The 21,896-nt window shown below is 41.3% G+C and overlaps 3 protein-coding genes and 1 non-coding gene across 7 annotated transcripts; 3 read left to right on the forward strand and 1 right to left on the reverse strand.

Moving 5' to 3' along the window:
• Positions 1 to 306: 306 nt before the first annotated feature.
• Positions 307 to 3,986, forward strand: LOC6582243 (L-lactate dehydrogenase). Its single transcript, XM_015162353.3, has 4 exons — positions 307 to 457; positions 2,588 to 2,967; positions 3,031 to 3,486; positions 3,579 to 3,986. Exons 2-4 carry the CDS (start codon positions 2,590 to 2,592, stop codon positions 3,741 to 3,743), a joined length of 999 nt encoding a protein of 332 aa, XP_015017839.1. The 5' UTR covers positions 307 to 457; positions 2,588 to 2,589; the 3' UTR covers positions 3,744 to 3,986.
• Positions 3,987 to 4,077: 91 nt separating this feature from the next.
• On the forward strand, positions 4,078 to 6,070 carry LOC6582244 (phospholipase A1 member A). Its single transcript, XM_002007912.4, has 2 exons — positions 4,078 to 4,848; positions 4,904 to 6,070. The coding sequence occupies exons 1-2, from the start codon at positions 4,695 to 4,697 to the stop codon at positions 5,845 to 5,847; spliced, it is 1,098 nt and encodes a 365-aa protein (XP_002007948.1). The 5' UTR covers positions 4,078 to 4,694; the 3' UTR covers positions 5,848 to 6,070.
• An 822-nt stretch (positions 6,071 to 6,892) lies between these two features.
• LOC6582245 (bestrophin homolog 14) lies at positions 6,893 to 21,732 on the forward strand. 4 transcript variants are annotated; one of them, XM_044009525.1, is made up of 12 exons: positions 6,893 to 7,033; positions 11,037 to 11,382; positions 12,942 to 13,052; positions 13,124 to 13,307; positions 13,376 to 13,744; positions 14,064 to 14,192; positions 16,189 to 16,296; positions 19,320 to 19,559; positions 19,631 to 19,970; positions 20,029 to 20,121; positions 20,377 to 20,448; positions 20,507 to 21,732. In XM_044009525.1, exons 2-12 carry the CDS (start codon positions 11,312 to 11,314, stop codon positions 21,082 to 21,084), a joined length of 2,295 nt encoding a protein of 764 aa, XP_043865460.1. In that variant the 5' UTR covers positions 6,893 to 7,033; positions 11,037 to 11,311; the 3' UTR covers positions 21,085 to 21,732. The 4 variants fall into 4 exon arrangements, with proteins under 4 accessions (XP_043865460.1, XP_032586790.2, XP_043865458.1 ...); XM_032730899.2 differs by having other exon boundaries at positions 6,894 to 7,033; positions 20,188 to 20,448; XM_044009523.1 differs by having other exon boundaries at positions 6,894 to 7,033; positions 11,040 to 11,382; positions 20,188 to 20,448.
• Trnac-gca lies at positions 13,795 to 13,866 on the reverse strand. Its single transcript has one exon. It is a non-coding gene; the product is annotated as a tRNA-Cys (tRNA).
• Positions 21,733 to 21,896: the final 164 nt, after the last annotated feature.

Consider the following 21,896-nt stretch of genomic DNA (forward strand, 5'->3'; position numbering starts at 1 on the left):
AACAACAGCAAAGCAATCCAAAAGGTCACCTTGACAGAGGCCCAGTTAGTTGGGAATGAAGTCGAAAAATTGTATTGGAGAGTGCGTGCGGAGAGAGCGAAAGAGAGGGAGAGAGCGAACGCGAGCAGCGGGCTGCTAACTGAGCCGGCTTGCGCTCGCTCGCAGTTTCACAATGCCGTTTAGGCCATTTCGTCACTCATCCTGACGCCAGCCGCCGCAGCAGCAGTAGCAGCGACTGCGGCAGCAGCAGCAGCAGAGAGCGGAACAGCTACAAAATCCAGCAGCGGCAGCGCCCGTCCAACGAGTCTCGCATCAAGCACAAACAGTTCGCAACGAACGCGCAAAGTGAACGGAACGTCGACGACCTCAACACAATCCAAACAGAGGCGCCCAAACACATATATCCAGTGAATCTTTCCCAGTGTATACCAAACGCCAACAACAACAACAATCACAAGTAAGCAAACTAAACTCTGAGAAGGCAGAAAGCAGACGCTGCAATAAATTGTGGGCCAACATTGTTGAGACATTGCCCCAGACAAAGTGCATTCAACTTGCAAAGCTCGCCCTTGGCCTTGCACACACGCACACACACAGTGAGCACTTCCTCCTAGCAGAGGGGGGGGGCTGGGTTGGCTGGTCTAATTCCAATTGGACGACAATTGCTTTCACTTTCGCTTTCGTTTTCGTTTTTGGCGCATGCGCCGTTAATTCGAATAAACAGCTGTGCGTTCAATTATTTCCCATTTGGAAAACATTTGACTTTGAAAGAAGGTCATTCGCTTTTTGGACACTTGCTACTATATTTTGTGTTTCCATATAATTTGTTTTATCTCTGTGCCGATTTAGTTTAGGGTTTGCAACAGGTAAGCTTCAGCCAAGCTTGACAGACAAAAACTAGATAAAATATTTGCGAATGATCTCACTTTGTTGTGAACTTTCTATAATATATAGCAAATAACTGTATGTTGTCAATTATCTATTATATGGTGACGATTTTAGATAATTTATATGGGAAGTGCAAAGTGAGAGAGGGGTGGTAAGAATGTATAGCTGTTTGAGCCAAGGTGTTTGCAACTAGACTTGGGAAATACCCTATGTGATATTTAGAAAGTGTTTACAACCTATTACTGATCTGCATCAACAGACAGACAATCGAGTCTGAGTGGGCTTCCTCTATAAGTCTTACGACATTGATTACCGACTACACAGGCACAGTGCACACAACAATCGAGTTTTACTGACTACCCGATACTTGTTCACTAAGAGTGCGTAATTTATTTATTTATTTTTTAGGAACTAGGTCATATTGATAAAGGGAATAAGTTATAACATGTAATATACTGTAAAATATTATCAAATGCAAATTTTATAGATTATTAGTCGACTTTATTAGATTACAAATAATATTGTATCAGACATTAAGACACTCTCATCTCTTAAACATAGCCATATATTATTTTACCTTTATCTGTCAGTTAACGAGTGTATAAACTCTATGAACCCTTCAAATAGAGTATCTTCAAGTGTATCAGCCTTTATCTCTCAGTTAACGAGTATATAAACTCTATGAGCCACCCTCTAACACACTTCACCTTATATGACTTTGTCGTAATGCCCCAAACACTCATAGCCATTAACTTATTAAGAAGTCAGTGAGCTCACGGTTTTTTTTAATTCATAATAGACCGCACTTTTAATTAGAAAACTCTCAAGTTCAGGGTAAGGGCAAAACAAAAAAAGAATTCTCAACAGTTATGGGGCATTTCTAATTAAAAACGTGCACAGAACAGGGAGAGCACTATTCGTAATAAAGAGATAAGCAGCTGTTGCAATTGCAGCGATATGTGTCCAATCTTATCTGGAAATCTATATTAAATATTTACAGCAAATCAACACGAGCTCAAGCCGGCGCTAAGCGACATTATGACATACATACATATATACATACATACATATATACGAATTAGATCGGTTCAGACTTCCTCATTTGAAGTGTCCAAATAGACCATTCGTAATACCCATTAACGATGCGAATGGGTTATCAAGCGATAAATCAAATAAATACTGATTGCAAATTGTATAAATTCCGCTGCAAGCGTCGAGTCTGAGGAATCGCGGTGTCAATGCGCTAGTCCGTGGAACACAATTCGCTTGAAGGTTTATTTGATAAAAACGCAACGTAGACCCATTAAGGAGTTAATTAGCCCTGATATCACTTGTCACAAGTGCCAGCCAGTCACAAGCGGCTGCCGTATATAAAAAGAGACAGCAGCGCGAAAATTGAGAATTATTTGTGATAGTTTTTTATTTTTTTTTTTTTTTTTTTTTTTCTTTCGGCTATGTTGCGTATTAGTTATGCTCTGAACTCGGCGTGTTGCGTGCTAGGCAGTCGGCAGATTTATATAAATATGACCTTCGTGAAGGTTAAACAGCGCCGACACATAGGTCTGTGTCAATGTCTGTGTGTGTGAGTGTCCCAGGTTTCCGCAGAGCACGTGACATACATAGTTCACTAACACTAATGGATACATACATAAATCTCTGCGAGAGCAGTCGCTAAATTGGCTCAAAATTCTCTTTGCAGCAATGGCCTCCGTTAAGGATAGTCTCTTGGCCCCGGTGGCGGAAACTTTGCCCAGCTCGGGCCACAAGGTCACTGTGGTGGGCATCGGCATGGTGGGCATGGCCAGCGCCTTCAGCATTTTGGCCCAGAACGTCTCCAAGGAGGTGTGCCTCATCGACGTCTGCGCCGACAAGCTGCAGGGCGAGCTGATGGATCTGCAGCACGGCTCAAACTTCCTGAAGAATCCCCAGATCACAGCCAGCACCGACTACGCCGCCTCGGCCAACTCGCGTCTGTGCATCGTGACCGCCGGTGTGCGCCAGAAGGAGGGCGAGTCCCGCCTGTCCCTGGTGCAGCGCAACACCGACATTCTCAAGAACATCATCCCCAAGCTGGTGGAGGTAAGTGAAGCTGCTTCCCACACAGAGTGCCTCAGCTAATCGTTGACTCCTTGTGACCCACAGTACAGTCCCGATACCATTTTGCTGATGGTGTCCAATCCCGTGGACATCATGACCTATGTGGCCTGGAAGCTGTCCGGTCTGCCCAAGAATCGCGTCATTGGCAGCGGCACCAATCTGGACTCGTCCCGCTTCCGTTTCCTGATGTCGCAGCGCCTGGGCGTTGCACCCACCTCCTGCCACGGCTGGATCATTGGCGAGCACGGCGACAGCTCGGTGCCCGTCTGGTCCGGCGTCAACATTGCCGGCGTGCGCTTGCGCGAGCTGAACCCCACCATTGGCACCGGTGAGGATCCAGAGAAGTGGAACGAGCTGCACAAGCAGGTCGTCGATTCGGCCTACGAGGTCATCAGGCTGAAGGGCTACACCTCCTGGGCCATCGGCCTGAGCACTGCCTCCCTGGCCTCGGCCATCTTGAGGAACACCAGCAGCGTGGCTGCCGTCTCCACGTCCGTCTTGGTAAGTGTCTGGAAGAGATTGCCTCTATATGAAAGAAGACTAGCCTAACCTTCTCTCTCTCTCTCTCTCTCTCTCTCGCTCTCTTCTTTTAGGGCGAGCACGGCATTGACAAGGACGTGTTCCTCTCGCTGCCCTGCGTGCTGAATGCCAACGGCGTCACCTCCGTGGTCAAGCAAATCCTGACCGATGACGAGGTGCAGCAGCTGCAGAAGTCGGCCAACATCATGGCCGATGTGCAGGCCGGTCTGAAGTTCTAAGCTCAAAGTCTACGCAGAACGCATCACCAGCAGAGAGAGCTAATCCTTAGTCGAATTCGTAACAGGCACGCCCCCTTTATAGTTTTGGGAGGGAGCGATGCTAGTGAAGCAGAAAGTATTTTTGACTACCAAAATGTTTATTTTAAGTCGTTCACTCAGTTTATTTATTATTTTAATTTCTTTTTGTGTTCGTTACAAATAAATTTGTAAAATCTAAGTTCTATTTTAAACAAGAGAAGAGAATTTATTTTTGTTTCGATAACTTATTTATTATTGCCTAGTTTTAGATAGATTTGATGGTAATTCCCCTAAGGAGGGGAGTTCCAAAGCAGCCGCCGCTACCTCATTAGCATAAATTGTTGGCAATTGTCAAATTTATAGCAAGAGTATATATGTATCTAGTAAAATTTACATTTAGCACCTAGTTGTCTTTTCGCACTCACTTTATATACATATATACATATGTGTATATCGATAACTGTATAATCAAGAGCAAAAACTACTTCAATGAAACTTATCAGCGCAAGCAGCTACCAAAAACAAGCGTTTTCTTCTTGTGGCACGATCCGCGCTAATCGATCGACTGCGAATCTGTTGCTAGATATAGATATGTACATACATATAATGATCGGCCGACTTATCGTTAACAGCCCGCGAAACGTGCAGTGGCAAAAATGCTTATCTGGCTCTCGCCGCTCACCGCTCGCCACTCGCCGCTCGACTCGGGAGACGAGTCGACTCGAATCGAGTCTGCAGACAACTGCCAGACAGAGCCGACAGAGCGGACAGAGTCGCATCCAATCGAACGTGCTGCAGTCAGCGGTAGATCAAACTGTAAACGAAAACTGAAATTCTGTGGCCAGATAAGCGCTTCAGCTGGCCGGAGCGATAAGCGTCTTGGCTTGGCTATAAAATCGCCCAGTTAGCCGTTGAGCTGCAGCAGTCGTCACAATGCAGCAAGCAACGAGCTGGAGAAGATGGCTCTGCGGACTATGTCTGATCTCGATCTGGCGGCATTCGGAGTCGACGGCCAGCATAGATCGCATACAGAAGCACAATTTGGAGCTGCTGTCGCAGCAGCTGAATCGCGGCTGGCGTGCATTCTGTAAGTTGATTCTGGCCGAGATTGGGCAATCAGTTCGCTAATAGCTTCCGTCCAGGTGATGCGCCCGTCGACGAGGGCGTCATGGCGCTCTACGAGGGCATCAATCCCAGCGATGCGCGCCTGCACGTGATGACCATCACCAATCAGAGCATTCAGCTGCCCATCAAGTCGATGCCGGAGCTGCGCGATTTCGACATCAATCCGCAGCGCAAGACTCTCATCTATGTGAATGCGTTCCACACCGCCGACAGTTATTTCAGCGTGCAGGAGCACCTGACGCTGTTGCAGACGACGCGTCGGGACCTCAACATCATCATCGTGGACTTCGCCACGAACGTGGCCCAGCTGTACTACACAGTGCGGCATCATCTCTCCGTGCACGGCTACTCCATCTACAAGCTGCTCAGCTCGCTGACGGATGCGGGCATTGCGCCGGAGGACATTACGCTGGCGGGGCATTCGGTGGGCGCAAATATTGCTGCGCTGGGCGCTGATTTGTTTGCCAAGAGCAGCAAGCGGCAGGTGGGTCAGCTGATCGCCATCGATCCAGCCACCATGTGCCGCACCACCGACATACTCGTCCGGCACAATGTGGCGGCGCGTGTGGTGGTGCTGCACGGCGAGGGCGACGTGTTTGGTGTGCGTGTGGCGCTGGGCCACGTGGACATCTATCCCAATGGCATCGGCTACTTTCCGCGCAAGAAACTGCAGCCGGGCTGCGACAGCAAGATCTGCAGTCACATGTACCCATTCGTGTTGTTCATGGAGGCGCTCATCGAGGGCGTCATGATACCAGCCACCAAGTGCGAGAACTGGGCCAAGTTCAGGCAGGGCGATTGCAGCTTCGAGAACACGATCAACATCGGCCTCATCTATCCGGCCAATGCGAAGGGCCTGTACTTCTGCATGACTCAGCCGAATCCTCCGTTCACCTACATGGAGCACGGCTTGAGGTATCGGGCAAAGCAGCCAGAGAAATCAAAATCACATAACGCTTGAAATGCTGTTGAATGGAATTAAACTAGGAGATAACTTGTTCTAATATTATTAACTTGATTGTAAGCTAGATATAAGTTAATTTATTCTATAGATGTATATCAATTATCCATTTTTCATATTTATGAAGATGAAGATATTTGAAAAGTTTAAGCTATTATTGTACAACTGTTGTCTTTTTTCATATATTTAAATATATATATAGTAAAGGCCAATTTTTATTAAATTTGAAACAGTTTTAAAAATAATTACCTAAAAGTATGCAATGATTTTTATGCGTCTTCTGCCAAATTTTGTTTAAACATTGATATGATCATGAGATTAAACAGGCTTTTATTTACAACTATTCGTAAATATTATTTTTTGTTCTGGGTATACAAATATTAATTTGAAACTAGACTAAGACAACCACTTAAAAGTAAAAAAATATAAACATTATATATAATCTTTTAAGACAAATATTATTTTTATTATTCACGTTGCATTAACTTTAAGTTATTTATCAATTAGGTATATTTTATATTAATTTAAAGTATTTATAAATCTATATTATTACTATTTGATCATTTCGTATCGCTCTTAAGCTTCATTTATCCAATTTCCAGTTCATTTTTGTATTAGACTGCAGCCCTGACTTTAAGCTTAACTCCGCAAAACTCATTGATTGTTACGCTCTCACACTCTTTTGCTCCCACACACATTCGTTCTCACCCTCTCACTCACTCTCTCTCTCTCTCACACACACTCATTATCTGCTTGGTCAGTCCATTGCTGGCTTACGAAGTAAAAACAGCTGATGCATAAGCTGCATACAAAGCACACACACGCACACACACACACTCTCACACAGAATAAAACTGAGACAAACTCACATAGAGAGCGCCAATGCATGCTCAGCTACGCTGCACTGCTCACACACACGCACACACTCTTCAGAGGTAGCGGGAGCGCAAGTTTTGTCTACCTGTTGCGAACGAAAAAAAAAAATAAAAAACGTAACTGAGCCTCAGCGCTGTTAAAAATGTGAGTTAAGAGACGCCTGTGCTCGGGTCTGGAGCGCAGTTTAGTTGAGTTTAGCGTGCCGTCAGGTTGCGACCGTCGCCGCTCGGAATCGAAATCGAAATCGAACTCAAACTCGAAGTCGAACTCGGGCATCGGAGCGAGCTGCCCAGCGATAAACCCGTCGTCGGTATGTTACAAAGCCAAAGCTGAAACTGAAGCTGTAGCTGAAGCTGAGGCTGAAGCCTCTCGCCTCGTTGATCGTGCGGAACAATCAAACTAGCAAAACAAAATTAACCAAAAAACAGACTTTTTGTTGTTGTTTTTGTATAAACAACTAAATAAATGTCTAAGCAGTTGAGTGTGATGGACACGCACGCATATATTTAAATAAATATTGAACACGCGTTCTGTATGTTAAAATCAACGAGAAGAAAAATGCGCAAGTGCAGTATATAAATAAAATATATAGAAATATATATCTAAATACATATATGTGTATGTATGTGAGATCGCGCAAGATCTGCCTGGTCAGCATAACTCACAGCGACAGCTGCTTAAGCCCAATCGCCACAGAGCTTCAGATACACGTAGCCGATGCGTGTATCTATTAGCTACGAGTCTCTGTGTATCGGTATCTGTATCTGTAGACGTAGCCATAGCTGTGTGTCTGTGTCTGTATCTGTATCTGTATCTGTTGCTGTAATCGTGAGCGCGTGTCTGCAGCACGTTATGCCACTCAAGCCAAGCATAAAACTCTGCTTGGCCAGCTCTTTAAGGTGTCGGCATTTACAGAACGCTCGCTGCTCGCTGCCAAATTTGGCAGCAATTTTTCAATTGAAAATGTGAAAATGAGCTGGAAAACTGACATCAGACCCGACCGAGTCATAACAAAAGCAATAAAACAGAAATTGAAAGCCAATTTCAATTAAGCAATTACATGCGGTAATGCAACCGAAATACAATAAAAATGATATTAAAAACTCAACAGCAGTAAAAATAATGCAATAAATTGAAAAATATATATAAAAATACAGATATTACAATCAGTAAATTATAAAATAAATTTATTCAATAAAAAAAAAAAATAAATGTAAATTTATACAGACTTAAGCAAAAATCTATAAGTAAATTAATCAGAAATGACTAAAAGGTTTTTGTAAATTATTGCAAGCGAAAATACAAATTCGGTTAGGTATTAAAAATAAACCGTTTTAAAAATATATACACATAAATCAATGTTTGAGCAAATGATAAACACAAGATAATGGAAATAAAAATAAATTATATAGGAATACAAAATAAGCGCCGGTAAATAAATAAACAAACCAACATTATTTAAAATACAGGAACATGAAAAAATATATAAATGTTTGAGAATTAAATAGTTTAGGAAAATTACAAAATAAATATATTAAAAAATGTTTATCAATAAATGTTTAAAAAATACTAAATAACATCTAACAAAGATTTATTAACGTAACTAAAAGGTAAATACATAAGTTTAAATTTAATGTAATCCATAAATAATTCAAATACTTGAACAGAAAAAAAAAGTAATTCCAATTAATTAAAATGCAAATCTATTAATTGCAATATCATACAAAAATTAATTAGATGTGACTAAAAAGCAATTATTAGATTAAAATGCAAATATCAATTTCAACACTTCTAATGCCTTTTAATATATGTGAACTAACAAAAAAAGCCTCAGATTTAATGGCCACATTTGCAGCTTGAAATTTGAATAGTTTAATGAGCACGTTAATTTGGAATTAATTAAAGCAAATACATTTATGGAATCTAACAAATAAATAACAAGCCGAACGCAGAAAAGTTTCTATCAGCTTTTATTGTGTGCTAATCAAGCTATAAAAAATAAGTGGAAAAAAACTCCCACTGTTCAAAGTCGGGCCAAGAGAACGGCTCAACAAAAAAAAGTGCAAGTGCGCATATTTCGAGTGGGAAAAATATAACTATATAGTATCTCTATATATTAAACTCTCTATATATGTACGCATATATGTAAAAGCTTATTTAACTCAAATTCAGTCATTGTGTAAACGAATTGCGAGCGTCTCATATTTGTTTCTTTTATAAGCAACTCGATTCGCGTCAAAGAAAGTGAAAAGCGCGCTGCTTGGCTGTGGCACATATTTGAATAAAATTCGTCATCGATCAACGTCTCTCGAATGTTTGCTTTGAGGCCATGGCCAGCATTTCTTTGCAGCAGGAGCAGGGGATGGGGGTACAGCCGGGCGTATACGCAATTGCAATTTGTAGCCCACGACAGTTTCTTATCTCATAACTCTTGAGCAACTGTCAAGTCAAAAAAGTTTTGTTGATCTATCGCAATGTTTAGCTGTCCTCCAGCTGTCGTCAGACATCTTTGAGACAGTTTAGAGGCTTATCTTTAACTGCAGAGTTTTATTGTTTATTATTTTTTGTCTAAGGGGTCAATGCTGAGTTTTAAAAGAGAATAGCGCAGTAGCAAAGAGAGAGAGAGAGAGAGAGAGAACATTGAAAACAATTACAATAGATAAGTTGATGCCTTATAGCAGCTAATATGCATAGCTAATTTGGTAGTGAGCACGTACCTGGCCTAAAAACAGCTGAAAACTCGTAAAATAAATTTATAGTCAGATGGAAATAAAAGTTATAAAATTACAAAATATATCCTAGAACTATATACGGTATTTGGATGATCTGTAGAAGATCAGTGGGATACCTATAGTAGATCTGTAGAAGGTCTCTAGAGGATCTGTAGAAGATCTCTATAAGATCCGTAGAAGATCTCTAGACGATAGATATATAGAAGATCTATGGATATTACAGTATATATAAATTCGCAACGAGAAGTGTGTCAAGAGGTATTGGATGGTGTTGGACAGGCTGCTAACGATTTACAGAGACAAGGCGTAATTAATAAGACGGCATGACTAAATTCAAGATGCTATGCATATGCATACAGCCAGCAGAATGCCAGCACAAGTAACCGGTTAGCTGTTACCAGTTAGTGACTGTAACTATTCAAGCTGCCTATATATACATATATAGGTATATTCATGGAGTTATTCAGATACAGACTTCGAGTAGATACACTGTCACTGTCAACGGTCTCTGTTTATCAACGAAATTAACGCGACTTAGTGAAAATTCAGCTTCCTCTCTATCCCAGCGGCATGCGGGCATGGAACCTGTTTTCAGCAATGAATATTGACGGTCAGATAAATATGTTATGCAAATATTTGCAGCTTTTAAGGTGCTCAAAAGATACCTGACTAGGCGAGACAAAGCTATATAAATATAACTGCAGGGCAACAGGTTTACGTTACGAATTCAAATGCGTGAATTCAAGTGAATATCACAAATATTCATAAACAGCACAACTAATACAACTCCGATCAGCTTCAGCCAGCCTCAGGCAGTTCAATTAATCAAAATGGGGGGAGGAACAAAAGCTCAAAGCAGAAGCAGCAACTGCTCAAAAACAAAAATTCGAAATCGGAGACGTAGATATATGAAATATAAAAAAATATATATCTATATATACTGTTCGACAATCTCAAGGTTTTCAACAGAAAATACCCAAAAAAAAAAAGCTCTCCATTAATGAGTTAACAGAAATGCTTACTTTACAAGTGAGAGTGTATGTGAGTGTACATGATTGTGTGTATGTGTGTGTGAGTATATATGTATGTATTTGAGGGGAAATCCTGTCCATAAGTGGTTCATTAAGTGCGGATAATAAAACAAAGGCCAACAAGGGCCCAAGGCACAAAAAAGCAGAAAGCAACAAAACAAAGAAAGAATTGGTTTTTTGAAATAAATTCAAATCTTGTAAAATTAAAAAAAAAAGAAAACTTAATAAAATTTCGCCCACAACTAAAGCGCAAAATGTGCATTTTTATGCATGTAAAAAAAAAAGCAAATAAAATGTAATAAAATTTCAAAAAAATAACAAAAGAAAATACAATAAAAGACAAAGCAACAGAAAATAACCGTCCAATTGTTCGAAACGTGCTGGAATTTAAGTAAAGTAAATTGTTGTTGTTGCTGTTGTTTTTTTTTTTATTTATTGTAATTATTTTGTTTGCAGTGTATTTGCATGAGCTGCACTTGTGTTGGTGAATAATTTTACAGTTATTTGAACGTGTGTGTCGCGCTTGTCGCTCTCACTTATTGTTTTTCAGCAGAAGAAGACGCAGTTAACGAATTCACCTGCTTTAGTATAGCAACAACCACAACAACAACAACAACAACAGCAACGGCAACGGCAGCAGCAGTAACAGCAACAAATACTACAGACGCCAGACGCAGCCGTCAATGCGGCGACGGCGAATTCGATGCCGCTGTCAATGACGCGTAGCCGAATAAAGTTCGCCTAACTTAGCCGACTCCGACTTGAACCCGATCTAAAGTCAACCACAGCAACCACAACAACTACAACAACAGCTGTAGCTGCAGTATGACCGTGTCATATGCAGGCGAGGTGCCCAATGGCAGCAACTTTGGCTGCTTCTGGAAGATCCTATGGAAGTGAGTACAATGCCTCGCCATTGAGCTAGATCTGGGCAACTCGAACTGGGCCAGTCGCCCAGTCTCTGGAAAGTAGTATGCGTGTAATTTTCGCATTAGTCATCGCCCGCCCAGTCGCATAGTATTTACCAGCGTAATTAACATCGCACATGCACATATACATACACATATACACATATGTATGTATGTATGTACGTCTATAGAGTAACTAGTCACAGTGCCCACTGTCAGCTGTTGTTGGCTTTTATTTGTATTATTTTTTTGTTTTTCTGAGCTCAACTCACATTAATTGTTTCCAAAGTGCAGTCACTCGTAACCAGATTCGCCGTGGCTGCTCGGTGCTCGCTTGTACCATCTCTAGCCGGAAGAGAGTAGAGAGGAAGAGAGAGAGAGAGACAGTCTCGTTTGGAATTGAAAGTGACAGTTATGTCCCACTGGAATGCAGTTGGAATGTTCTTGAGTGCGTTTGCACCAATCAGCAAGCAGCTAGAGCAAACCCGATAGACTGAAAGAGCTAAATAGAGTATCTGCTAGCCGATCAATTATTTTTGCCTATACCAAATAATAGTAAATCAATAGTTAATGGAACTCTCCAGTAATTAACAATAAAAACACGGAATAATAGGGAATAATTATTTGGTTTTTGTATGTAAAATATAGAAAAGAAAAAAACTAAGTGCGAAAAAAAAAACTCAAGTATACCTTAATTTATGAGACAGCTATATATTGCCTGTCTGCATTCCTTTTCAGCGAGCCAACAAAATTTCGCAATCTCTAAAGTATTTCCCTAAATGATGTAAAATGTGAAACTTATGAAAAGTTAATCGACAATACCGTAAACTCTTGCTAAAAATAAAACAAATTTCTTTTTTTGTTAAGTTTCTGCGAAATAATAAACTTTTAAAGTCGATTTCACTCATGTATCATGCGATATAATTTCTCACTTAAAAATTACATTAAAAAAATGTTTATTAAGATGCCAACAGTTAATGATTGCCTCCAGAACCAAACAATTCTGAGTAGACTTTAATTAGCTTCACGTGTGTTTCGTGAGTGCTGAATGCCCGCAGACTTTGATTAGAATTTAATAATATATTATACAACAGAAATGAGACAGCAACCCATATATTATATGGACATAACGACCTTGATGCGGCCAGGCAACAACAGCACAAAAGAGCCCAAAAAATTCAGCTACGAGTCGCAATTCCTGTTCCATTCTCAACGAGGTTATACAGATCATTATGACATAAAATGAGATAAAATATATCAAAACAAATTCAGTAGAACTCGAAGATTATGAAAATGACAATGACAGCTGCAGAACTAGCGAAGCATTAAACACGAAACACATCTATAAAATGAATTTGAAATTCGAGCCGGCGATTAGTTGGAGTGTTCGGTGGGGTAACCACAGCTATAAGGAAGTAGAGTTCAGATGAAAACTGGCTAGTTACAAGATTTCAGTTTTTTGTTCATATTTGAGATAAATTGGCCAAGCTTAATCATAATATTTATTGCTATTTCAATTTCCATTTATTTTCATAAAACACGCTCAGATGGCGCGGCAGCGTTTACAAATTAGTATGGCGCGAATTAATCGCCTATTTGTGTGTATACTATACCATTAATCTCATCTACCGCTTCGCCCTGACGCCGAGCCAACAAGTGTGAGTTAGACTGCAAACATTTTAAAGTATAAAGTATGAATATATAATGAATATTTCACATCGATCGCTAGGACATTCAATCGCATTCGGATTTACTTTGCCCAGCAGGGCGAGGCCGTGCCCATGTCCTTTGTGCTGGGCTTCTATGTGAATCTGGTGGTGAAGCGCTGGTGGGAGCAGTACCGCCTGCTGCCCTGGCCGGATACGCTGGCTCTGTTTATCAGCGCCGCCATACCCAACTCAACGGGCGTTAATGTGAGTCAGTCACGCCTTAATTGCGCGATAAGACGCCAAATCAACTCTCATTGTTATTTCTCACTCAGAATGAGACGGGCCGCCTCATGCGCCGTAATATCATGCGCTATATGGTATTGGCCTATGTCATAACGCTCCAGCGCATTTCGCTGCGCGTCAAGCGTCGCTTTCCAACCACCCAGCATCTGGTGGACGCGGGCCTCATGCACGAGTCGGAGATGAAAATCTTTGAGGCCATGAATCAGAAGAGTCCCATGTCCAAGTACTGGATGCCCCTCGTCTGGGCCACCAACATCATCAATCGGGCGCGAAAGGACGGACTGATTGCCTCCGATCACATAGTGCAGACGATACTCGTCGAACTCTCGGATATCAGAAGACGTCTGGGTGGCCTGATTGGCTATGATACGGTATGCGTGCCGCTGGTCTACACACAGGTGAGCATTAAATGAGAAAACCAAAAAAAAAGTGGAGTTTTCCAGGTTCCAGGGGGCACCCGGATTTGAACCGGGGACCTCTCGATCTGCAGTCGAATGCTCTACCCCTGAGCTATACCCCCATGGTGATATGATCAAATTTCAACGAGTATTTCAAGCTCACCCATTCGAGTTGAGATAAGAATTTTCGGAACGGATGCTCACACTTGAAATGAACCAAAACCAAATTCAAATGGAAAAGAACCCATAAATTGTGTGACTGCAATCTCATCCAATTTATCTCTGAACTATCAAGTTAATTAATTTTCGACTTTTATAGGTGGTTACACTGGTGCTTTATACCTATTTCATTGCCCTTGTGCTCGGCCGTCAGATGTTGCCAAATATCTCGGATCGCAATGGACGCGAAGACAACGATTTGTACTTTCCAATATTTACAGTTTTGCAGGTGAGACAAAAGTTTATAGGTTCAGTAAGAATGAGAAGAAGCAGCAGCTGAGGCAAAACCCGGAATACAAAATGTATTTATTCAATTTGCACGTTCCGCTATATTTACGATAAATCATAGACATTTTCACGTCTCGCCATTGTGTAGCAAAAAGCTTTGCGGTTTTTGTGGATCATTAACGCAGCTGCAATCGAAACTCAAACGTAATTTGGTTGGCAATACCTTGTCAGCGATATGACTATGATCAAAGACATCTATATCGTGTGGCGATATGCGCACATATCACATAAACATATACAGCTATACCGATCTGTGGTGTTTTTTCCCCCTTCTACATGATATTGTGTATATGTATTTTTTTTTTACAAATTTTGATGTCGGTTTCTGCGGTTCGACGAGGCTCCCTTTCGCATTTGCAGGCAGATTTCAAGTGTTTTGCGTTATGTAAACGAGTCGCAGTCACGTTCGAAATAATAAATTGCCATTTTCGCTGTGTTTGTGCGAAAGGCATTTCGCGTACTTAGATAAAAATCGGCGACAACTGTTTTAGTTTTTGTGTTACTTATTATACCCTGAACCCATTTTCAATGGGAAATCAGGGTATAATGGTTTTGTTGAAATGTATGTAACAGGGAGAAGGAGGCGTGGCAGACCCCACAAAGTATATATATTCTTGATCAGGGTGACGAGCTGAGTTGATTTGGCCCTGTCCGTCTGTCTGTCCGTCTGTCCGTATGTATGAACGCGTCGATTTCAGAAGATATAAGAGCTAGAGACTTCAAATTTTTTTTAAAATGTCCGTAATTACAGCGCGCATATCAAGTTTATCATTAAAAATCGATAACTCATCTCGATCTTTTTTTATCGATAAAAAACCTTATCGAAACCCAGTTATAAAATTATATCTTCTACACCTTTATTGCTAGAGTCTCCAAATTTTTAATGTATGCTTATATGCAATTTATACAATTTCGGTTTTTGTTAAGATTTACCCCCCACCTCTAAATTCACCCCCTCACCCTCACTTTTGTAAAAAGCGTATTTCAAATACTAGAGACTTGTGCTTTGGCAATTACATGCATATTCATGTTATAATCATAATCTAAAAGTTTCACGAAGATCGTACGTCCATAAAAAAAAGTTATTAAACAATTAAGTTCTCATAGTAAGCGCACACTGCAGCCCATGCGTGTTTATGCGTGGTTGCTTGTGTGTGTATGTGTTTGTGTATGTGTGTGTGTATGTGTGTGTGTATGCGTTTGTGTATGTATGCGTGTGTGTGTGTATGTGTGTCTGTATGCGTGTGTGTGTATGTATGCCTGTGTGTGCGTACGTGCGTGTGTGTGTGCGTGTTTCTTGTGTAAGCTGAAAGTCGCGAAAAAGTATTGAAATATCTATTGCTCCAAGGGTTCAGGGGATCTCGTAGTCGAGCAGTCTCGACTAGAGCTTTCTTACTTGTTTTAACCATGTTTTAGGCGCTGCCATTAATAACTGTTAATTTAGCAAACTACAAAGTACAAAATGCGAGATGTGAAATGCGAAAACCATATATAATGGCAATAGGAGCCAAGGCAGAGTGCCCTAATCGAAAATGCCCGACTAGCGAATACCCTACAGATGATAGATGAGAATGAGATACGATAAGAATTAATGTAGACGCCTATAGAGATACTTTATAATCTTCCAATAGTGACAACAAGTAAAAGAAATATCGATATTTATCGATAATAATAGAGTAGTAAATGTTATTAGAGCCAAATACGATCAAAGCTAGACCTCGCGGTCACTGCATTCATTATTATAAAACTATTATACCCTATTGGCACATCAAATGAGTACATGGTATAAAAAGTGAATGGAAAAGCTCTCGCTGTATCTTTCATATGAATTTATCACCCATCAACTTCACACATGAACTTTGCCTAAATTAAAGTTAATTTTATGTTAATTATTTAGCATTGTTTTCTTATGATCTTATCACACTTACAATTTGCAGTTCGTTTTCTACGTGGGCTGGCTGAAAGTGGCCGAGGTGCTGATCAATCCCTTTGGCGAAGATGACGATGATATTGAATTGAATTGGCTGATCGACAGACACATCAAGGTAAGATCAATAAATCGAACAAGTAAATTAATTCAAAAAGAATGCAATTTCACAAGAAATCATCGTGACAAAATTTCTACCACGTAGATCCCCATATCTTTTTTAAAAAATACCCATAGGTAAAAAGAAAACCGGAATTGAAATCGTGCCAGCTCAAGTCAATTTGTATTTAGCACGAATTTGTCAACTCGCAGAAATTGTAGATAATAAGTTTTTAGCTCAAATGACTCAAGCCCATAAGTTTAGCGATATTAGCAAATACAGCATCTCCCAAATAGTCCCTATATAATATTGAGTCTATAATTAGTTAACACCTAACAGAATAAATAACAAAATAGAGAACTATAGTTAACTTGAGTTCAACATTAAGTTTCCTTTTTATACCCTGAACCCATTGAAAATGGGAAATCAGGGTATAATGGTTTTGTTAAAAGTATGTAACAGGCAGAAGGAGGCGTGGCAGACCCCACAAAGTATATATATTCTTGATCAGGGCGACGAGCTAAGTCGATTTGGCCCTGTCCGTCTGTCTGTCCGTCCGTCCGTCCGTCCGTCCGTCCGTCTGTCCGTATGTATGAACGCGTCGATTTCAGAAGATATAAGAGCTAGAGACTTGAAATTTTTTTCCTAGGTCCGTGTATATCACGCGCATATCAAGTTTTTCTTTATATATCGATAACTACTCCCGATATTTTATTATCGATCAAAAACCTTATCGAAAGCTAGTTATTTAATTATATCTCCTACACCTTTAGAGCTAGAGCGTCCAAATTTTAAATGTAGACTTATATGTATTTTATATAATTTCGATTTTAGTTGTAATTTACCCCCCATCTCTATATCCACCCCCTCACCATCACCTTTGTAAAAAGCGTATTTCAAGTACTAGAGACATGTGCTTTGGAATGTACATACATTTTCACCATATAATTACGATCTGAAACTTTCATTAAGATTGTACGTATAGAAATTAAATTATTCAACAAATAAATTCTTATAATGTTACTACACTACAGCGCAGCCCAAGCGCAGTTAGCAGAGCGCATTCTAATACGTGTGTGTGTATGTATGTGTGTCGAAAAGAAGTGCAGACTGATTAGAATATCAGATTAGAGGGTTCAGGGTATCTCCTAGTCGAGCGGTCTCGACTAGAGTCTTCTTACTTGTTTTTTCTAATTTATTGCTAACTTTAGAGGCAAGGTTTGGTTTATGCCCTCGTAAATTGGGTTACTGTGTGAGATGTGTGTAATTATGCAGATGGTTTATTTATTTGGGCTCAGTCAACAGCTTTTCTCCTTCTTTTTTGTGTGTGCTGAAAGGAAGAAAACACTTTTGCCACGCGCTAAATATAAAAGGCACTTAGCTCTGGAATGACAGCAAAAAGCTAAATGAAGTTTGAATACGGCCATGAAGACTTTAGATAGTGCGCTACAGAGTAAAGCAGAAGACTAGAATATATTTGACATGGTTATTATATTATATTATAAATCGTAATTTAATAGAAATTAATGGCGAAACTGCTAACTTCGTATACTTGTTTAGTATTTAAGAAGTTTATTAATTTTTTTAAATTAATTTGTGGATCAGTTGATGCTAGATGAAATTTTAAACTTGTTTATAGATATATCAGTATATAGATAAATAGTTGGATGGCATAAATCTGCATCTAGTACTCTAGTATACTGCAGTCTGGGCTAAATTTTATTGTTGTTACCTTTAAATACATAGTTAACGAGCATTGTGCAGTTGGTTGTTCCCCACTGCAGCGTTCATCAATGTTTATATGATCAAATGCAAAATTATATAAGATTACTCTTAAAATACATTTTTAGCTAATGACGAAGATCAGCTAAAAACAGGGTATGCAAATGGCAAGACCAACACATGTTTTGTGTCAAACTTAACGAATAGGAAAAGCAAATCTTATCGTAGGGTATATCGGCTGCTGTGTTAGCTAGTATTAGCCAGCAGCCCATGTCAGCTAATCACATAGGGTATGCAAGTTGGTCGACTTTGGCGCACCTTTTGGCATTTTGTGACTTGAAGGTGTATTTTGTGTGTGTGTGTGTGTTTTTTGCAACTTTTCGCATTGGGCTCTGAACTTGCTGCGAGGAGTTTTTGTTTTTCTCTTTTTTGCATGTAAGTAGTCATGTGTGTGTGCTTGCATATGCATGTGTGCATGCACGAGCGATATGTATGTATATATGCGGCTATATCTCTGAGTTTGGGGTCTGGCTGTTGCTGGCTGCTTGCAATTATTTACAAAGCCAACGGCAGCACCAACAACACCAACAGCAACACCAACAACAACAACAACAACAACATTGGCAAAAGTAAATTGAAAACAGGTTTTGTGTTGGAAAAAAAAATATAACAAAACAAAATAAACATTGAAACCTCTTTTGTAGAGCTTTTTATCATTGAGTATTTTGTGTGTGTTTTTTTTTTTTCTGTTTGATGATTTTTGTTAAGAGCAGATTTTTGGGTGTTACATTGAAACTGTTTTGGCCTAGAATTGGTGCGGATATGCATAAATGGGTTAATGAATAGTTAATTATTTAAGCGACAGATTTTTAATTGGCTTTCGTGTCGCACACAGCAAAACGTGACAATTGGCAACGAGCGAGACATGTGCGAACTAGAGCAAGAGTAGGAGATATATATTATACACACTCACACACACATATACAAATAATATATGTATATATTTAATAAGTTTTGTGGTCAGCTTGAAGTCTTTCATTGCCTTATGAAACAATTAATAGACTTGGCAACAATTTCACTTTTTCTCCGTTTTTTACTGCGCTGAAGTGCTGGGGGGCGAGTGGGGGCGTGGATTGTCTCTGTGATGTAATTAGGTGTTGGGCTTGAAGTGCATGTTTCGTGGCTTTGTGGCTGTGTGGGGGCGGGCAGCAAAGTGCCGCTCATCGAAAATGGCAAACACGTTCCACCTGATGCCGCTGACCGCTCCACTTTTATCATCATTTCTGGCACGCGCTAATTTCTATTGTCGATTTCTACAGGCCGCCTACATGATTGTCGACGAGATGCACGAGGAGCACCCGGAGCTGTTGCGCGACCAGTACTGGGAGTGCGTGGTGCCCAAGGAGCTGCCCTACACCGTCGCCTCCGAGCACTACAGGCGCGACGAGCCCAAAGGCTCCGCCGAGAAGTACAAGGTGAAGAAGGAGGATGCCATGTACGCGAACATCATTCCGGGCGGTGGCAAGCGCATGCTCAGCGACGATGTCTATGCGGACTATGTGAGTGTCAACACTGAGAGAAAACCAAACACAGTCTCTATATATATACTTATATGTTTGCCTTCATTTAGGAGAGCGTTGACACGCCCATGGTGGAGAGGCGGAAGAACAATTGGCTGGTGCGTCAGCTCTCCCGCATGGGCTCCATGCGCAGCCAGTCGACGGCCTACTCCTCGGGCGGCATGCCCTTCACGCGCAACCGCCTGAACTCCGTCTACTCTAGTCCCGAATCGGGCCTGCCATTGTCCGTACTGCAGCAGCAGCAGCTGCAGCAACAGCAACAGCAGCAGCTCCAACAGCAACAGCAGCCCGGCGGAATGCAGCAGCAGCAGCAGCAGAGCAAACCAACTCTCTACGAGAAGTTCGTGCACCGCAAATCGCTGCGCGCTCAGCGACAGCTGATCAAACAAAGTGAGTTCACAAATGTAGGCAAGAGGAGCAGCTAGCTCATGGTGTTTCCATTCAACAGATTCCAAGTTGAATGGCCTCAATATAAACATGGCCAAGACGCGGCCGCGCATACCCACGCCGGAGGTGACGAAGGATGGCAGCACCAACACAGGTAAGTGGATGCGGTTCGATGATGTATGCACCGGGTTTAGTTATAAACAAATTGCACCCACTGTAGCCACAAGCGCCGTTATCATGGCCCCACAACAGCTGAGCACCCAAAGCACTAGCGGCATGTATCCCTCGTATAGCACCTCAGCCAGCGGCACCAATTTGCACCAGGACAGCGGCCAGGTGCTGGGCACACTGCTGCTGTCGCCCATCAAAGAGATGGATAGCTCATCATCCAATAATACTCTGATTCCAGGGCATCCAGCCACAGCGGCGCTAGCCCAGGCCGTCATGCCGACTCGCTTGAAGGATGGCTACACGGCCAGCGGTAAGTCGTGTCACGCACAGTCAAGTCGACTCTTAATTCAACTCCTCCTCCCTCGCAGCCATTCCAGCGGAGACAAACATCACCACACTCTCGTTTCCGTTCACCGTCTCCACCAGCAGCGAGTCGATGCCCACGGGCACGTTGAGCATTTTGCCACTGGCTGCCAACGCTCAGCTGCCGACGATAACGACCTCAGCGAGTGGCTTTGATCCGAACGATGTGATCACCACGATTCCCGTTTCACTGTCCATACAGCGCACGCCCTCCAGCCTGTCCATTGTGGAGCTGGGCGCAGCGGGCGATGGCGGCGATACGCACGCCAGCAGCGGATCGAGCAATGGTAGTGGCGGCATCACCACTACCGCCTTGCTCTCGGTGAAGCCCCTCAACGGGCCCTCCAACATATCGCGCAACAATAGCTTCAATGTCAGCCTCAATCTGCAGGATGCGAACTATCAGCGCTCCTCGGTGCGCTCAGCGGGGCCAACGGACTCGGTAGATGCGACAGCGACAGTATCTCTGCACCGGAACAAGGACGGTTCCAGCAACACGGGCGGCGCAGGCAATGCCTCGTCGGCGCCCTCAACGCTGGCCAAGCACAAGCCAGAGCCGAAGACGGGCGAGGTCTATGTCTGACCAAGGATCACATCGTTGTTATAGTTAGATAGCTTTCTTGGCGACTCTCTCGCTATAAGCCTATATATTTCTTGAACAGAGTTGAAAGTAGTTTTAAGCTAGGCTTAAACAAATTCTGGCTTCAGGCCACCCGGAACCATTCTACGATATTATTATTTAGCTACAGCTGTGCAAACCCAAAAGAGAATTGTTGCATAGTCTTTAGTGAGTTCATGTATAGATCATGTTTACACAGAGTACGACATATCAGTCCTTAGACATAAGTACCGAGAGGAGAAAAAACACTTCCTATAAATATGCAGTCCCATACGATCTACCTACACTCAAGCGATTTATATATGTATATGAATGTTACCTAATCATAATTATAAATTTTAAACTTTTGTTTCTTTGGCGCTTGCCATATTAGGCTAGACCTAAAGATTACGTACCACTAATTTCATTGAGAATCCCTATCGTGTAGGCAGTGTATATATAAACCAACACAATATGTGATATGCGATTTGTAGGCTTAAGAGTCTTAAGCATAAATTTTAGCATAATTATGCATATATATATGCATGTGTGTGTGTGTGTATAGATCAACTCTATATAAAATATAAACTGTAAATAAGTTGAAGTATAAATAAACACCTAGATTCAATAAAACTGTCTATTTTACTTAAGGTCATGGTCATTTGTCACGAATATCTCGATCAATTTAGGTCATTTGAGATAGTTTTGAGAGAAATTGAATAAATAAATATATATGCCCCAATGCTCTTAGTAAAGGTAAAAATAGTTGAGGTAGCTAAAAAAATACATATATACAT

This window comes from Drosophila mojavensis, unplaced genomic scaffold, assembly GCF_018153725.1.
Source record: "Drosophila mojavensis isolate 15081-1352.22 unplaced genomic scaffold, ASM1815372v1 contig_74, whole genome shotgun sequence".
Classification (NCBI taxonomy): Eukaryota; Metazoa; Arthropoda; class Insecta; order Diptera; family Drosophilidae; genus Drosophila; species Drosophila mojavensis.

Coding starts and splice junctions, on each gene's coding strand:
- LOC6582243 (XM_015162353.3), top strand. CDS start 2,590: ATGGCCTCCGTTAAGGATAGTCTCTTGGCCCCGGTGGCGGAAACTTTG. Junction 2,968..3,030: donor TCATCCCCAAGCTGGTGGAG/GTAAGTGAAGCT, acceptor TGTGACCCACAG/TACAGTCCCGATACCATTTT. Junction 3,487..3,578: donor CCGTCTCCACGTCCGTCTTG/GTAAGTGTCTGG, acceptor CTCTTCTTTTAG/GGCGAGCACGGCATTGACAA.
- LOC6582244 (XM_002007912.4), top strand. CDS start 4,695: ATGCAGCAAGCAACGAGCTGGAGAAGATGGCTCTGCGGACTATGTCTG. Junction 4,849..4,903: donor TCGCGGCTGGCGTGCATTCT/GTAAGTTGATTC, acceptor GCTTCCGTCCAG/GTGATGCGCCCGTCGACGAG.
- LOC6582245 (XM_032730899.2), top strand. CDS start 11,312: ATGACCGTGTCATATGCAGGCGAGGTGCCCAATGGCAGCAACTTTGGC. Junction 13,053..13,123: donor CTGACGCCGAGCCAACAAGT/GTGAGTTAGACT, acceptor ATCGATCGCTAG/GACATTCAATCGCATTCGGA. Junction 13,745..14,063: donor TGCCGCTGGTCTACACACAG/GTGAGCATTAAA, acceptor CGACTTTTATAG/GTGGTTACACTGGTGCTTTA.